Source organism: Rhinolophus sinicus, linkage group LG02, assembly GCF_036562045.2.
Source record: "Rhinolophus sinicus isolate RSC01 linkage group LG02, ASM3656204v1, whole genome shotgun sequence".
In the NCBI taxonomy this organism is placed as follows: domain Eukaryota; kingdom Metazoa; phylum Chordata; class Mammalia; order Chiroptera; family Rhinolophidae; genus Rhinolophus; species Rhinolophus sinicus.
In genome coordinates this window covers 53,123,242-53,141,015 of record NC_133752.1, presented here as the reverse complement: position 1 = coordinate 53,141,015, position 17,774 = coordinate 53,123,242, and the positions used below count along the sequence as shown (strand labels likewise).

The window sequence follows — 17,774 nt, the reverse complement described above, 5'->3', positions numbered from 1 at the left end:
AAATTGAGTAGAAAGTACAGAGAGCTTCCATATGCCCCTCCTCACACCCCTCATGGTTTCCCTTATTATTGACATCTTACATTAGAGCGGTACGTTTGTTACAGTTGATGAATGAATACTGATACATTATCATTAACTAAAATCCATAATGTCCATCAGGGTGCGCTCTTTGTTATACATTCTGTGTGTTTTGACAAATGTGTAATGTCGTGTGTCCACCATTACAGTATCATACAGAGTAGTTTTACTGCCCCACAAATCCTTTGTGCTCTAATTATTCATCCCTTCTTCCGAATCCCTGGCAACCACTGATCTTTTTATTCTCTCTGTAATTGCCTTTTCTAGACTGTCAGATATTTGGAATTATACAGTATGCAGCCTTTTTAAACTGGCTTCTTTGCTCAGCAATGCACTGTGTCTTTTCATGGCTTGACAGCTCATTTCCTTTTTATCGCTGAATACTATTCCATCACATAAGCATACTCCTGTATGTTTCGCCTGTTGAAGGGCATCTTAGTTGCTTCCAAGTTTTGGCAGTTAGGAACAAAAACTCCTGTAAATATTCATGTGCAAGTTTTTGTGTCAACATAAGTTTTCAACTCCTTTGGGTAAATACCAAGCAGCTCAATTGTATGGTAAGGTATAGTTTTATTAAGAAACTACCAAACTGTCTTCCAGAGTAACTGTACCATTTTGATTTCCCACCAGCAAAGAATGAGAGTTCCTCTTGTTCCAAATTCATGCCAGCAATAGGATGTTGAAGGTGTTTTGGATCTTAGCCATTCTAATTAGTGTGTAGTGCTTGCTGTTTTATTGTTTTAATTTTTAATTTCCTGATGACATGATAATGAACATCTTTTCATGTACTTTCTTGCCATCTGTATATCTGATCTCTGTTCAGATCTTTTGCCCTTTTTTCAACTGGGTTGTTTGCTGTCTTATTGGTGAATGTTAAAGAGTTCTTTATATATGTTGGATACAAGTCCTGTATCAGATTTGTGTTCGTCAATATTTTCTCCCAGTCTGTGCCTTGTGTTTTCATTCCCATAAGATCTTTGAGTTTTCAGAAGAGGGAAACTGAGGCTTAGAAAATTATACGATTTGCTACAAATTTCCTGGCTAGGCAGTGGCAGAGTCAGAACGAGAACCCCGGTGCCTGATTCCTCTTTGCTACATGACCTCCACGGGAGAAGAACTTCTAAGATTGGGGTTGGAATACCAAGTGTTATACTATTCTGTCTTCCTGTTGTTGTTTTCATCTTCCTGAAGATGTTTTCATCTTCCCTGTTTAGGGCAGAAGAGATGAAAGCCTGAAAGTCGATGAGCATCTAGCCAAAAAGGATGCCCAGGTCAGTAATAGAGCAAAGAAAACGTCTCATTTAACTTCCACCACTGGCTGCCTTCTCGTTTCTGTGGCACCAGCTGGGGCTGTTGTCTCCCGTCCTGTGGGAAGGAGAAGCCTGACGGCTGCGATCACCCAACCCCAGCTCTCTGCCTTCCCCAGTGGTGGCTATTATTCCCGTAACTCCTGCCACCCTGACTCAGATTTCCAGTCTGCGAGAAGTGAGAGACTTGAATACTTATCTCATTGACCTCTAAAATAAAGTCAACCTCCCACTCTTCTCATTCCATCTCCTTAACAAGCAAAAAAGAATTGTGCTCATAATAACATTTAAATCTTCCTCCTTTGTCCCATAGATTCTCTATAATGCCGGTGAGAACAGATGGGGCACCGATGAAGATAAATTCACCGAGATCCTGTGTTTAAGGAGCTTTCCTCAGCTAAAACTAAGTAAGGCCTCTCATTACAATCCTTTTGGGTTTGTGTTGTTTTGCAAGTGTTTTTGAGGTTAACATACAAAGTTCTGGAAAATGAAGTTAAAAATTGCAAGGGTTGCTCCATTTTTATGTATCGACAATTCAGGAAACAACATGGGGAAGCTGTGTTCTAAGTCAAGGCAGAACGGACACTACTGTTGTTTTCCCTGGAGGCTGAGGTGATTACCTAGTGAGTGACAGGGCACACATGGAGGTCGGATGGCAGGAAGAAGGAAGGGAGCAGCCCTCTAGGGTGAGAGCAGACAGGCGTGTTCCTATGGGATAGAGGAGCCTGACTGTGTTACTTTCACCCCAACTCTTCCCGAGTTAGCCACTTTCCAGAAAAACCCAGGCATTGTGATACCGCTGTTAATGAATTAACATGGATGAGCATTCAGCTCTTTCTGATGTGCAGAGGGGAGGGGAAACAGCTCTCTTTATCAAAGCAGCTATTACGTGGAACCGCTAAGCACCCACCCCTTCACTCATGCATCTCCCTAAGCATTCTGGAAGCCACAGCACCCAGAAGCCCACAACTCCATTTACTCTGAACATGTGACTGTGGCTTTCCAGGTGCAAGTCTGGAGAACAACCACAGTGCATGACTCAGCTTATGCCGAGTTCATGGAAAAATGAGAAAACATCAGGATATTACCATGCCCTTTTTAATTCTGAGTTTGCCCTTCTTTAATTTTGGCATTAAGATGTCATTTATAAAATACTGGAAATCGTTTATTGTAGTTGCTTTATTAATGTCTTTATTTGAAACACTCCTAGATCTCTCTCCCAAATTTCATTTTTCAAAATTTACTTGGAAAAAATTTAATTGGCTTACAAAGTACACCTACATGGTTGGTGACGTATGTACAGGTTTTGCTTTGGGGCAAAAACCTGTCAAGAAATTCAAATGCCTTTGGGTAAGTGTGAAATAGGTCATGCTCCCTTAGGGAATGATTTACTCAGCACAAAGAAACCTTCATAGTTAAGATTTCTTTAGCAGATAAAACATATTTGATTAACAACCACACTGTTGCTTGCTAGGTGCTGCTATAATTTAAAATTAGCCCACCTTACTAGATAAATTATTTATTATTTAACTTTTCAGCCTATTTTAAGTACTAACAGCCTGGGAAGAGGGAGGGAAGAAAAGAGAGAGAGGAAAATCATTGATGATTTTTTAAAAAAGAAATGAAGAAACAAAAGAACTTCTGTGTTCAAATTTTGATGATGTAAAGGAGTTTTTGAGCTTGCCACCTCCCACCTTGATTTGCTGTATGTCAAACCCAAAACTGGAATATATTCACGTGTGGTCAACAGGGATGCTTTAAATGTTTTTGTGGTACTGTTTTTTAGCATTTGATGAATACAGAAATATTAGCCAGAAGGACATTGAGGACAGCATAAAAGGAGAATTATCTGGGCATTTTGAAGACTTACTGCTGGCCATAGGTAAGCCCTTGCGTGCTTATAAACTGAGTTACTTTGCACTTGTCTGAAATCAGTGGCGAGGTTGGCTCCCTTCACGTAAGAATCCTGGCTGAGCCATCCCCACAGCCCCCAGCGCAATCCACTGTCCACACCATATGCTCAACGAATGTTTTTAAATGGATGCATGAAAAAGTTATCTTCTCTTGTGTTACTTTGCTCTTAATTTTGTATTTGACTTGTCACCACGTTTGGATTGTAAACTACTTGAGAGATGAGAATATTACATTTGTACTGGCATTTTTGTTGAGCCTTGTTGAAAGCTGAGACCCACGCCAATTTGGTAATTCACCATTTTGGGCTATTTTGGAAGTTGTCAGTGGCCTCCAAAAGTTGAGCTCAGGTCAGAACTATAGGTCTCCTCCCCTTTGGCTGTGCTAGCGGGGAGTGTGTCAAAAGAAAGGAAGTCACTGACTGAATCCTTTCCTAGAGAGACACGTGGATTAACAAGCAGACAAAAACACCGTTAGTTATATAAGCTGATCTGTCTTTTCAGTGAGATTCTCAGCAGTCTGTCCTTTTAGGCACCTGAAGAACACTTTGCAAGAAAGGTACATTCAGAGGAATGAGACACTAATCAAGGATCAGTGACCTTTGTGGTCAGAGTTGAGCAACAAAATCTGCGAAGTGCTCGTCCACACACAGGATTGTTAGGAATCTTAAGCCACTCTAATTTAGGGTGGCTGCTGGGCTCCCTACAGGCGTCCTCCTCATTAATTCCAAGGTCGGAAGGAGTACCTGTACTTCACACACCGTGGAACTTCATCAATGAAAAATCATTTCTAACATCCATCATGGTAGTTCACAGCTCCTGTGGTGAGATAAAGATAGCCGATGTCTAAGGGTAACCGCCTCTGGAGTGAGCCTCTGACTCATCTTCAAGTGTTAATTACCACCTCTGGAGGTAAACTCCGAATTAGGGTTCTTCATACTGTATTTTTAAATAAACACTCATCTGGCACTTGCCATGTGCTCAGCACTGTGCCAAATTCTTTACAAATATCAACACATTGAAGCCTCATAACAACCCCATGGATTAGGGACTATTATGATCTCCTTGGTAGAGATGGTAACCTTGAGGTGCAGAGAGATTCCCCAGGGAATATGTGGCAGAGCTGAGACTCTAACCCAGGCAATCAGTCTCCACGATCTGTGATGTTAACCAACCACTTGATGTGCTGCAGTGTAGACATGGACTAATACACACATATATCACACAGTCTGTGCTGACATGTTTTAAAGTAAATTACAGAAAACATAACAGGGAGCAAGCACTGACTAAGTTCCAGTCCCTCGTCTCAGGGCTTCCTTCACATGTGTTATTTCATTTAACTTCTGATTCTCTCTTCAATGCCAAGAATAGGGCTCTTTATCCAAGAGCTGCTCAAAAAAAATACTGTTTACTCTGATTAAATTACTAAAAGACTGGCCAATAAAGAAAGAAAAAAAGCTTCTTTTTCAATTAAAAAAATGAAATAGAGGTCAGTCTCCATAAGTAGTTCTGAGAATATTCCAGTGGCAATGATATAGCCAGTTATTTTTTTTCCATTTTATGTTAATCTTTACATCAATTTTGCTGCTTTTTATTTTGCCTGCTGAAATATTTGAAAAAGTTTCTGAGATGTACAAACTATCACTCATTGAGCCAAGAAGCATTCTTGGAAATATATATTGCATGATACACTAAATTTGGGCTACCATGTGTATTATTATAACAAGCAAATAAAGACCTTATAATTCAACAAATTTAAAGTGCAAGATATGTCATACTTTCATTTTCTATTTCAGTTTACCACTGGAATACATCACAGTATTTTTTAGTCTTTACTGAGATATAACTCACATACCATAAAATTCATCCATTCAAAGTATACAATTCAGTACTTTTTAGTATATTTACAGAGTTGTGCAGCCATCACCACAATCTAAATTTAAGATATTTTCATCCGCCCCGGAAGAAACCCTGTACCCACTGGTGGTTTCCCCCAGCCCCTGGTAACCACCAATCTACTTTCTGTGTTAATAGATCCACCTATTCTAAATGTTTCATATACAAGGAGTCTGATACAGTATGTCAACACATAGTTTTTGATATGAAAACCCACCTGAGCTGTGTCACCTTAGAAATGCATAAGAGGAGCATTTCTAGTTGTCAAATCTAGACTTAGATAGGGAGAGGCTGTATTCAAAAAGACTTACTTACAATAGGCAGGACGCTTTCATCTCAGAAATGTGTGAGACTCTCAAACAGAAAAGGCTTTTCTTTTAAGGGGAAGTTGGGTAAGCAAGGGGACACAATTGTTGGGGTTTGACAGGAAATGTGTCTAGTTCTGTCAGCTGATTCTCTTGTGTTTCAGTGCTAATTCAGGCTGGAGGGGGGCGGGGCAGGAAACCAGAGTTCAGGGACCTGCGGGGAAGAGACAGGACTGACTAAAGTTTGATCAAGACAACATAGGGTGTAAGAAATAGGCATCTGTGAACACTTGGTCCTCATAATTAGTTTCAGTGGACTCCCCGAGTTTCAGAGATTTCCCTGAGTTTCCCTATTTCTGATGCTCGGTGCTAAAGCAAGCTTCCTATCACTACATATTCTACCACCTCCCAAAACTTTAGGACATAAAGAACAAACCTGGTGGTTAAGAACATAAAGCAGAGGACAAGCTACACAGTTACAAAAAGAAAGGATTCTATGAAGATTTAGTTTAGGGGGAGGGAGATGATTGAAAAGCTTAATAAAAGTAGGCAATACTTTTGATCAAGGTATTAAGGCTTGCTTAATATGAGAAAAAATAGGTAGCACCAATTCAACTGGTTGGTTTCTTCTCAGACATCTGGCACTATTTTTATATTTGACCCAGATTCCAGGTTTGAGTTGCTAATACATTTCCCCTCTGTTTCCCTTAAATCAGTTACTCAAACTAAAGGCCTTTTTCACTTTTCTTAAGAGAGTCTATAAGGCACTGTGAGAAAGCTATTCATTCTTGTTCTGATCTCCAAAATTTATTATGAAATTTATTCACTTTTGGTCAGATTCCTACCTGCAGCTCACATTTCAGATTATAAAAGTAAATGTGTTGCAATAAATAGGTTTACTCTCTACAGACTTTTCTATTTCTGACAATTTGCAGTTTATTTAAAGGATAATTAATTTGCTTATGTTTTGACCAATATCCTTTTTCTTGTTTTGCTTTTCTGTTTTACTTGTCATTTCAAAAGTAAAGAATTGAAAGAATGCAGGATTTTTTTCTGGTGATTGAATTTAGATTACAGGCGCTGGTTCTAATATAATTACTCTAAGCAGCCTATACATTCTAAATCTAGCCAATCTTTCCGTTTGAAAAACTGGTTTTAAGTTGAACTCCAGTGCTCCTTCTTACCAAATGAATTCTTTGGAACAACATCTCTGTAGTCTTTAGACCCAAGTTATTCATCAGTGGTCCAAGTTGTTAGAAATGGAGCAATGGTACACCCTACGGAGTTATCAGTGTAAGCGTAGGTGTTGGTGTGTCTGAGATGAGTCAGCTGAGGTGGGAGTTTCTTTGGCAGGTAATTTTATTTTTCCAAGGCTCAAGATAATTACTGTGCTAAAGTTCCATGCAAATACAATGTTATAAGGCTTTGAAATTCAGGTTAAGCATTCATTCTTTGATTGTAAACAAAAGCCAGTAATGGGGAGGGTGTAGAGTGGTATGGTTACCCAAAGAATCCTTTTTAAAACCGTATTGCTGTATATTAACTCAAATACTATTAAATGAAACTGAACATTGCTTTACTTTTCATACAGTTCATTGTTCAAGGAACATGCCTGCCTTTTTAGCTGAAAGACTGCATCGAGCTTTGAAGGTTGGTCTGGAAATTTCATACACGTTCTTAGCTTCTCTCAAGGATAATGTAAAAATAGTACTTGATATTGATGGAATTTCACACTTCCATTTTGATGAGTTTTCTTTTGCAGCTAATTTGTCTGCTAATTTGTCTTATGGGTTGATAATGAGTTTTTTAATCATTATAGAGATAGGTACAGTGAACTGTTGACTAAATTATTTCCCAGAGTTCACAGTAAGCGTAGGCAGTAAAACTTGTTTTAGAATGTCAAATCTCAAACTTGGCCGATTAGGTCCAGTGGCCTCGCAAGCTGCCTTACTTAAAATAAACCAAGCCTGGGGTCATCAGCCTTTCATGCTACGGAAACAACCATGTTTTCTTGTCTGTTGTCGCTGCTAGATGGTGAGCTCCATGAGTACAGGACTATTTCTTTCTCTTTTATATCTTCAGACCCTGTCATTGGGCCTGGCACATAACAGATGCTCGCTTCAGTTTCTTTACTGGCCGTTCCCTGTGCAAGTCTACCTGCACCATCCAAGTTGTATCCAAAGTGAACACATTATTTCCCTTACCTCACCTCCCACCCTGTCCTATGTTCAGTCATCTCAGCGGATAGCCTGAAGGGGACCAAAAGTTTTACCTTTGGGGATATTGATTTCAAGCTGGTTATTAAGAAACAAAAGATTCAGAAAGAAACTTGGACCCTCGCTTTCCTGCCCAAGAGATTCAGACAGAAAAACCAGCTTCAGGAAGGAGATCTTTGGATGTTGCCTTAACTTAATTTGAATGAAGTGTGGTAAATAGGGAGCTTCAGGCAGGGGCCTATTAACTGGATACCCCGCTGTGTCCCATTGTTTCTGATTTGCCTAGCAAGAATTTTCCTGCCAGGTGTGTTCTGTTCTTCCTCAGCTACCTGTAAATCGCTTGTTCTCACTTCTGAACTCTAATACCCTGTCCCTCCCACCCCCTTCTCCTTTGTCCAAAATGTCATACATACCTAATGTTACTTCACTGTCTTTGGAATTATCAGGCTTGTGTGAATTCCCCATGCACATGTATTGAAAATTGGATTTTCTCCTATTGATCTGTCTCTGTTAATTTGATTGTTGGCCCAGCTAGAAGAACTTAGAAGGTGGGAGGAAAAGTATTCATTTTCTTTTTCAGCCCCAACAGAAACTGGACTTGCCCAGCTGTCTAAAGTTGTGTCATTCCTCCCCATCCTTGTTCTCTGTGCCTCAGCCGCCTCAGCCTTTCTGTTCCTAGGCTATGCCAAGTCTCTTCCCACCGCAAAGTCTTTGCATCTGTTGTCCTTCTGCCTGAAATGTACCTTCTCCAGATCACCCATGGCTGGCTACTTCTTATCTATCAGGTCTCTGCTCAAATGTCACCTCCTGAGGGAGGTCTTCCCTGACTACACAGGTCAGTTGACTCCCTTTCAGTTATACTCCATGTTGTAGTTCTTCTTACTGCTTACTTAAACAATTTATTAATTTTCTTTACTGACCATCTCCATCCACTGGAATGTAAACTCCGTGAAGAGATAATAGAAGTATTATCAGTGTTGTTTGCTATCATATGCACAGTACATGGAACAATGTCTGGCATATAGTAGATGCTCCATAAGCATTTGTTGAAGGAATGAAGAGTGTCCATATCCACCCACCTGCTCAGAAATTTTACATTTCTCCCTCTCCTTCATTCTCCTCAGATGATATACATCAAGTTTTTTCATTTACCTTTATAAGCTTTTTTTAAATCTACCCATGTTCTTCATCCGTACTGCCATTTTTCTACGTCGGGCCATCATCATCTTTTTTTTTTTTTACTGCAGTCACCTGGGGATGAGTCCCAAACCTTCTAGTCTTATTCCATTATCTTCATTCCACTCCTGCCCTGCAATCCATTCCTTGTACTGCTGTCAAAGGGATCTTCTGAAACTACAAATCTGATCTGACCTCAATATTCTCATGTTTAAAGGTTGCGATAGTTCTTCACTCTTGGGATAATGTCGGAATTTAATTTCATGATTTACAAGGTCTGGCCTTTCCAGACGTAGCTCTTGCTATTCTTCCCCATTACTTGTGTCTCCATGAATGAGGCGTTCTTTCTTGCCCTAAACCTTCATATATGCTGTTTTCTCTACTGGAACATTTTTTGCCTCTCTCTATGAATCCCACCCCTTCTTTTCCTGGCTGACTATTTAGGCCTTAGCTTAAATACCACTTTCTCAGACAGACCTTTCCTAATCCTTAATCTATTCTAGACTCCCCTAATATATGCTCCCATAGTACCCAGTATTTTCTATATGTCAGATTATATTGCAATCACCTGTTTTCTTGCCTATATCTTTTACAAAATTGGAAACTTAACAGGGGTATCTCCATTTTCATGGTACAGGCAGAGTAAGTGCTCAGTAAATATGTCTTGGATAAATGAATGATGAAGTTTGATGATAAATGAGTGAAGAAGAGTCACTATGGTTGATTATTTTGTGCATCATTATCTATTGCTTATAAATATAGATCTATATGTTGTTTAGTGACTGATGACATTTATACTGTGGACCCTACATTTCTTAACAGGGTGCTGGAACTGATGAGTTTACTCTGAATCGAATAATGGTTTCCAGATCAGAAATTGACCTTCTGGACATTCGAGCGGAGTTTAAGAAGCGGTGTGGCTATTCCCTACATTCAGCAATTAAAGTAAGTCTCCTCTTAAAAACAGCAAAACATATTTTGCCTTTCTCTACCCACCCTCTTTCCCTTAAAATCCTTAGAACATGGAGATGTGTGTCTTAGATTTCTCTCTCCTTGTCAATGTGTAAATGTGTTTTCTGAGTTTAAAATAGTAATAGTAAAATGTCCCTTAAAAGTAAGAGACTATTTTTCGGCTCTAGACTCTCAGACACATAATAGATACTCAACTTTTTTGTTGTTGTTGTTTAGTGGCCACTAATATTTTTTCTCTTGTGAATGGCATATGCAAGTTGTTTACCTGTTTTCTATATTGCAGTGTTTTTATCTATTTCAGTGTTTCTTTATGACAACAGAAGAAAAGAAAAATACATGTTTTAAATTTCCTCTTTATTTTACACAAATGATAGCATCATTCTGAAACTTAGAGTTTTTTTCATTTCAGTATACTGGAAGCTTTCTTATTCTTTTTAATAGCTACATATCATTTTGTTATTTGTGTATTTGTACCCACCACATCAACAGATGTTTCTAGTTTCTTGCTATTACAAACAATGTGGCAATTTGTATGCACAGTTTTGTAAGGTACAAGTGTACCTGTAGGATAAATTTTCAGAAGTAGATTGGATTGTTGAGATAGATGTAAATACATTTGTAATTTGGTAAATACTACCAACTGACCTCTATTTGCATGAAGAATGTATGAATTCTTGTTTGTCCATAATTTTGGCAAAGAGGGTGTTTTCAAGCTTATGAGTTTTTACAATATGATAGGTGAGAAATTGTATTTCAGTGTAGTGTTAATATGCATTTTTCTTAATATGTGTGAGGCTGGAACATATTTTCATGTTTTAAATGCCATTTGCATTTCTTTTTCTGTGATTTTTTTTTTATGTTCTTTGCCTATTATTCTATTTAGGATTGGGGTTTTAATTTTTTTTGGGGGGGTCAATTTTTAATACCTCTTTTCATGTAAGTTAGATTTACCATTTGTCTGTGAATTGTAAATATTTTTCCCAGTTTGTTATTTTTCTTTTGACATGTCTGAAGGTGTTTTTCCAAGCAATTTTGCATCAAATTGAATTTATCAATATTTAATAGTTTCTTGAGTTAAATAAAAAAATTGATCTCTTACAGTCTGTCATTCTGGATGAGAATCTTCCTAAAATGTGTTACACGACTTCCTTTCTGCTTTAAAGAATGAAACCAATTTTCATTATTCTCAGGTCTCAGTTGATATTATATGCATAGAAACCCCAAATAAATTACAAATTATTACAATTAACAAGGAAGTAAGACCTGCAAAAATTGTGTGTGGAGTCCAAGCTGTCTAGAAATCTAGGCCCCAACTTGGGGATGATTCATGCACTCATGCATCCTGCTCCTGAGCATCAACCGCTCTCAAGCCCCTATGATGCTGGAGTCCCATGCTATGTGGGAGGTGACATCCAGCCATGGCCACGGGGGGAGGGGGGGGAATACCTCGGTTTAGTCTGCATTCCTGTGTTCCTGTGTCACTGTAAACAGCTGGAGTCCTTGGTCTAATTGTTTCAGCTGGCCCTACCCAGATAACCATCTTTAACTAGGTACACGTATTGGCCTGGGCCTTTTTGCAGCCATCTCGAGAACTTTCCTGCCACAGGCCTCACCAATGGTCTTTGAATGAATGAATGAGCTTCAATCAGTTAACTAGATTCATTTACCAAAATCTTTTTTTTTTTTCAACCCGTGCTTTTGTTTTTATACTAAACCTTTGCAGAAAGAGATGCATGCCTAAGTTGAAATCAGGAACTTACTCAAAAAGGCAACTCTCAGACTCTGCCTGGGACGTAGCACAGATTTCATCAGCTGCTCACACTCAATGCAATTTGAATCGATCCTGACACATTACAATAGTTTCAATCAACAGAGGAAGATTCAATAACGTTAGCCATATTTTCTTACCAAGGCAGAAAAGTAGACTCATACATTTTATAAAGATTGTCAGTAACAAGATTGAACATAAAGAGGGCTTTCAGTTCACCCTTAGCAAACCAGAAAATTAAATTAACCAGTAGCTCTCCCTTCCCCAATGGTCTGGGTAATTGAGGCTTATTGTATTAGGAAACATTTAACTCTGGGTATCTTGATAGGAAAGAAAAATCCATTGCTGAAGAGTTCATTTTGTAATGTAAAATTATATAAGCTTTCTTCATTTCTACCATCTAATGTACATTATTAAGTGATGTCATTACATTTTCACTATTGATGAATAGGACCCTTTTAGATGGTTCCATTTCTCCAATTCAGAAGCTAGAGTTCCATTTTGTGTATTGTGGGGAAGGAAGAATCTTTCCTCCCCCCCTTCAAGTTTCTTTTAGTTTGTCTAATAATTAAATCTACATGAGGCAGATTAACAAAAGAAAATAACCAAATTTAATTACATATGTACACCTGGAAACCCCACATACGTGAGCGGCTCAAGGACAGAAAGTTAAAATGAGGTATATGGGACATTCTGAGGTAAGAGGCCTTCAGAGGGTTGGTCACTGCAGGATTATAAGAAGAGCAGAAGTTCAGTAAGTTGTAGTTAGCCCTGCCCTACAGATGGATCAAAAAAGGTTATTTCTGATAATTTCTTACTATGGGCAAGGCCCCTAATTCAAATTCTTCTAGGTAGTTAAGGGGGGAGCAGCAGAAGTTTCTCTTGATTCTGTAGGGTCTCAATTACCTTCAGCTTAAAACAATCCACATACCACAGAGGCACATGTTGGGGTGACTGGTTCTGAACCCCTGCAATATCATCTGGGCCCTTGGTTCTCTTCCTCTTCCTTCTGTTTTAAACATTTCTCTGTTCACGAACACCTGTCTCAGGTGATGACTGGTGGGGAAGAGAAGGAAAGAAGGTAAATGAAAAATAAATATGTATCTCATTAATTAATAAGATGTTAATAGAAATTTTGTATGCATTACATTTTTTTGGTAGATTTCCTTGATCAACAAATTAAGTACTTATTTAACAAATAGCACAATTTCAATCTCTTTAAGGGAAAAACGTAGTAGCTACCCTCAATTAACTCATAATCTATGGGGAGACTTGAGGTGGGCATAAATGAAATAATTATAAGGTAATAATATGAAACAGCATACAATTAAATACTAGGTTGTAGGGTACACAGGATAGAAATATAGAAATTGAGAGTAAAAGAAGTTTGGGATTAGATAGGGAATGTTTCTTAGGGAAACAGATTTGAGCCTGCCTTTCAGGTTAATAAGCATGTGTTGAGTGCCTCTGATGGACCAGGTGCCATGATGCTCAACGGGGTCTCACAGGTGAATGCTCTAGAAGTACACGTATGGTGATAAGTAGGAGGGGAAAGAGTAATAAGGCACTTGGTTGATTAGAAGGTTTGCCTTGGGGAATATTGAAAAATAAAATCCAGATAGCAAGATGAATTCAGTTGAAAGAGCTCTGAGATCATGGAATTCGTATTTCATTCATTCAATTAAAAATATTGATTAAATGAGAATTATGTATCAAGCTCAGGGTTACAATTATAAGCAAATAAAAAAGTTTCCTATCCTTTCAGAATTACAAATAAATGTAAAATTACAACTATGTTAAATTTAAAGGAAATAGATATTGTGCTATAAAACCATGTGATAGGTGGATTTGACCTATAGGAAAGGCTTCTATGAGGAAGTTATGATTCAAATTAAAAATGAGTAGACAACATCAAGGCAAAGGTTGTGGGGATCGGGAGTCAGGAGAGCATTCTAACAAAAGGAGTTGCAAGTGTAAAGCCCTCTGGTGGAGGAAAATAATGAAAAATGAGGCTGAAGGCACCAGATCCCACAAGACCTTTTGACAGTTTAAGGATTTTTCTATAGCTTAAGAGCAATGGGAAGCCACTGAAGAATTTTAGTTGTAAGCACTTAGTGTCATGATTAGAAGTCCATTGTGGAAAGATCCCTGTGGCTATGGAGAATGAATTAGACATAAGATAGAAGAGATGTGTGGGTGATGAGTTATACTAGCCGTATTAGAGTAGCTATGAGTGGGTAGTACAAAGTAGTAATGCAGATGGAGGAGCAAAGACTCAAAAGATACTTAGGAGTTACAATTAAGACACTGTGTGAGGAGCAAGAAAGGGAGGTGCCAAGGACGACTCCCAGGTTTAACATGGGAAACAGATAGTCACGCCATTCCCTGCAAGAGCGTCAGGTTTTAGGGGGTTTTGTTTTCTCTGTTTTCTTTTGGGGGAATGGAAAGTTCATGAGTTTGGTTTTGCATGTGTTAAGTTCACAATGTCTTTGAAGCACATAAGTGGAAACATCAAGTTAGTAGCTAGTGGTGAGATATTTTCAGAGTCAACTATGTTATTAAATCCTTGGACATGGATACATATTCTCTATGGAGAAAGTATAGATTGAGAGAAGAGAACTGAGATTTAAGCTTACTAACAATTAATGGCTGGATAGCAGAGGATAAATAAGCTTGCAAAGAAGACAAAAAAAGGAGATATCAAAGAGGAAGGAGAAAAGCCAGGACTACTTACAGGGAAAGTAAGGGCTCTGTGGTTGATGGATGTGGTGGTCATTGGACTAGATTTACAAAACAATAAGAACTAATACCTTGGAGAATACAGATTGACGAATCTAGAGTCAAGGAAACTAGTGACAAGGGATGAGAGCCTAGAGTAGGTTTGTTGTGGTCAGAATGGAAAAAAAGAATAATTTAAAAACCACCACAAAGAAATAATTGGCAAGACGGATTAAATGCAAAGGATAGAAGATGAGATCACAGTTGATAGATGAGAGAACCACTGGTACCACTGTTAAAAACAGGCCGTCAGAAACATTTAGTTAATTTCTTAAGAACTATTAATGTGGCCTAATTAGAAAGCCACAAATTATGTTCAAAGGTTTTGAAAATACATGAACTTTTTTGTGATAAAATTTCTAAAATGCCATGTAAAAACAATATCTATTTTACCAGAAGGCATAAGGGCCTAGATATAGGAGAAAAGGATGAATGTTTGTTTAATGCCTACAGTGGATCAGAATTTTAAATATAGCTCTGCAGTAAGCTACCTGTATGTATTTTCTCAACTAAGTGATAGAACCCCTAATGATTTTTACAACTTTGATCAGAGATGGGTAGAGGGAGCTGTGTTGATACAAAGCAAGAGCAGTTGACTTGTCAGCTGTTTAAGACATTATTACATATGGTAGGGCAACACTTAAGAAAACCAGTAGGGGAAGAGCTAAAAATCTATATAAAACCGAAGAGTATATGTTAATGCCTTTTGTGTCTTATTATGAAAGTAATGCTTAACCTGTTTTCTAAATGACCCTTCTTCATTGCTTCCTTTGCATTACTGCTTACTTAATATTTACCCCAATGTGAAACTTAAGTGATAAAAAGTGCTCACTGTTTGAGTTGCCTTGAATAGAATAATAATGTGAAGTTTTTTAGGCAATCTCGGTTAAAAGCCAAATTTTATCTCCAATGCTATGCAAAGGTTTTACCTTTTTTGCGTAGCAAACGTGGCATTTTTATACTTTAAGCCTCAGTTTCACATGGTATCTTTTCTGAATCTACGTCTTTTTTGGCTAGCCTAGGGGAAAGGAACTAAGAAACATACTCTTTGGGGATGTGGGTTCATTTTACTTTCTTAAGTCAGGCAGTATAGATGGTGTTAAGGGGCCAGGCTATCTGGGTTAGGATCCTGCCTCTGTTGCTTATTTTCTCTATGATTTGGAACAAGTTTCCTAACTTGTTTTATTTTATTTATCTGTTAAATGGAAATACTTATGGTACCTACTGCTTAGAGTTCTTCTAAGGGTTAAAGTCATTAATCTTTGAAGAGCAAGTGTTTGGTAAATGTTTTACATATATATATATAATTTCTTATAATTTTTTATATATACAATATATATATATAATTTTTTAACTAATTTTTTAGAATTTTGTTAGAAAATTAATATTATGTAATTATGTTAGAATATTGTTAGAAACAGTATTATGTAATATTATGTAATTGATGCAATCTTATTTTATTAAACCCAAATTTAAATTTAACTGCAATAAATCTGGAGGAATTTAAACATTATATATTGTAAAGAAGATGCTAGGCTGGAAAATAATTACACCCAGGTATGAATGAATGATGGAACTACAGGTGCATTTTACTAAATGGTACACACCCCAGTGAATCCCCTAGTGCTGTGGGATTTGATTCATTTATGGCACCCTCATTATTTATGCTGTATCTGTCCTTCTCTCCATCGGTCCTGTTCTTTGCAGTCGGATACTTCTGGAGACTATGAAGTCACACTCTTAAAGATCTGTGGAGGAGATGACTGAGTCAAGAACTTCATCTCCAAAGGTTGCCTGCTCCCATGATGGACTTTTCCAACAGCGCTGCTTACTTCTTTCTCACCGGATTTAAAAGTACAAGCAAGTGTAAGCAGCAACCTGTTTTCCTAACTGAAATTTTTATTGTTCCATAACAACAACTACAAAGTGATTGTTTTAGAGCATCTCATCATAATGTAGTAGTTTATTTAAAATGGTATGAAGGACCTGCTAATGCTCTCCAAATGATATTTCTGCTTAGAAGTCAGAATCTTTGTACAGTTCTAAAACATTAAATGCAAAAGCCGAGTAATAAAAGTTGTTGCCTTGCTTAAATTGTCTGTTTTTAGCATCTACCAACAATTTTTGGTACCTAGTGCCAACAACTAATGATATTTTACAACACACTTTTGTTACAAAAGCTGTTGCTTCTTCAATTTATCTATTACCTTATTAATCACACTCATCTTTAAGAAAGGAATAAAAATGAAGATGTATGTAACCCTGCCTATCCTTTCTAGATGTGATCAAGCTGTCAGAGTGGCAATGTGTGATATGCTATTTTAGCCCTCAGAAAATGTCTGCTGTGCTATTAATCTAACCACTTCCTGTTTGCATGGCAAGCATTAATTGTGGTTATTCCATGCTAAATACTACTTTCCTACAAATGGGTATTTAGAATCAAGCCTCTAAGGTTTCCTTTTCCTCTAAAATAAGTTTGCAGAACTAGGCATTTAAAAAAGTCCCTTATGTTATATTTGAAAGGTACCTAACATGAAATATCTTGAGTAATATGAAATATATGAGGTAAAAAAAAATAAAATCCAGAGCGTTTAATCAATGTATTTTACTGGGAAACACTCCTGAGACCTTTTAGAAAGACAGAGAAGTTATTCCTTGTTCTGGGATTTCCAAAATGCGTACTGGGATAAAGCACAGGAATTTAGAGTCCTACACACGTGGTTTTGACTTCCTGCCCTACCACTTACTAGTTCTGGGACCCTGGCAACTACTAAGCCCTACTAAACCAAAGTTTTCTCATCTATAAAATGGTGGTAATTACAGCACCTGTCTTTCTCATAGAGTTTCTTAAAGATTAAGATAAATGCCTGTGAACACTTAGCCCTGTGCCTAGACAAGGTGAATGTTCAGTTACAGGGTTGTCATTATTGTTACCAAGAAACATCAATATGATGACAGCATTGCAGCCATTCTCCAAAGACTGCAGTTCACCTGCCATGTACCAAGCCCTGTGCTAAGTAAGTACTGGATACACCAAGGGGACTAAGACTCATTTCCTTTTACCAAAACTTAAAATCTGAGGGAAAGACATGTAAGCAGATAAACACAGCGCAGTATTACCATATGCATTCAGGGAAATAGCATTGTGTAAAAGAGAAGCAGTGTGCAGATGGGATCGAGAATGTAGCCTACTGAAGGTTACAAACTCCACCAATTAAAAAGAAAAGAGGCTCTCCAGACAGGAAAGGACTCGCAGTGTCAGTTATAAACGAGCAGGATGTATGCATAGCTCTACCCAAAGGTTAGGGTGGCAGAAGCTTCGAGTACAAGGGGAAGTGACCGTGATAGGCAGGGCCCAGCTAATGCAG

At 38.0% G+C, this 17,774-nt stretch overlaps 1 protein-coding gene across 1 annotated transcript in view; it reads left to right on the top strand.

Annotated features, from left to right (window-relative positions):
* The window catches only part of ANXA3 (annexin A3), a 54,494-nt gene extending 37,994 nt beyond the window's left edge, over positions 1-16,500 (top strand). Inside the window, exons 8-13 of the mRNA XM_019720189.2 lie at positions 1,293-1,349; positions 1,699-1,792; positions 3,172-3,267; positions 7,088-7,146; positions 9,711-9,833; positions 16,114-16,500. Coding sequence (XP_019575748.1) covers positions 1,293-1,349; positions 1,699-1,792; positions 3,172-3,267; positions 7,088-7,146; positions 9,711-9,833; positions 16,114-16,173 — 489 coding nt within the window. The 3' untranslated portion in view covers positions 16,174-16,500. The remainder of the gene's footprint in view (positions 1-1,292; positions 1,350-1,698; positions 1,793-3,171; positions 3,268-7,087; positions 7,147-9,710; positions 9,834-16,113) is intronic.
* The last annotated feature ends 1,274 nt before the right edge of the window (positions 16,501-17,774 follow it).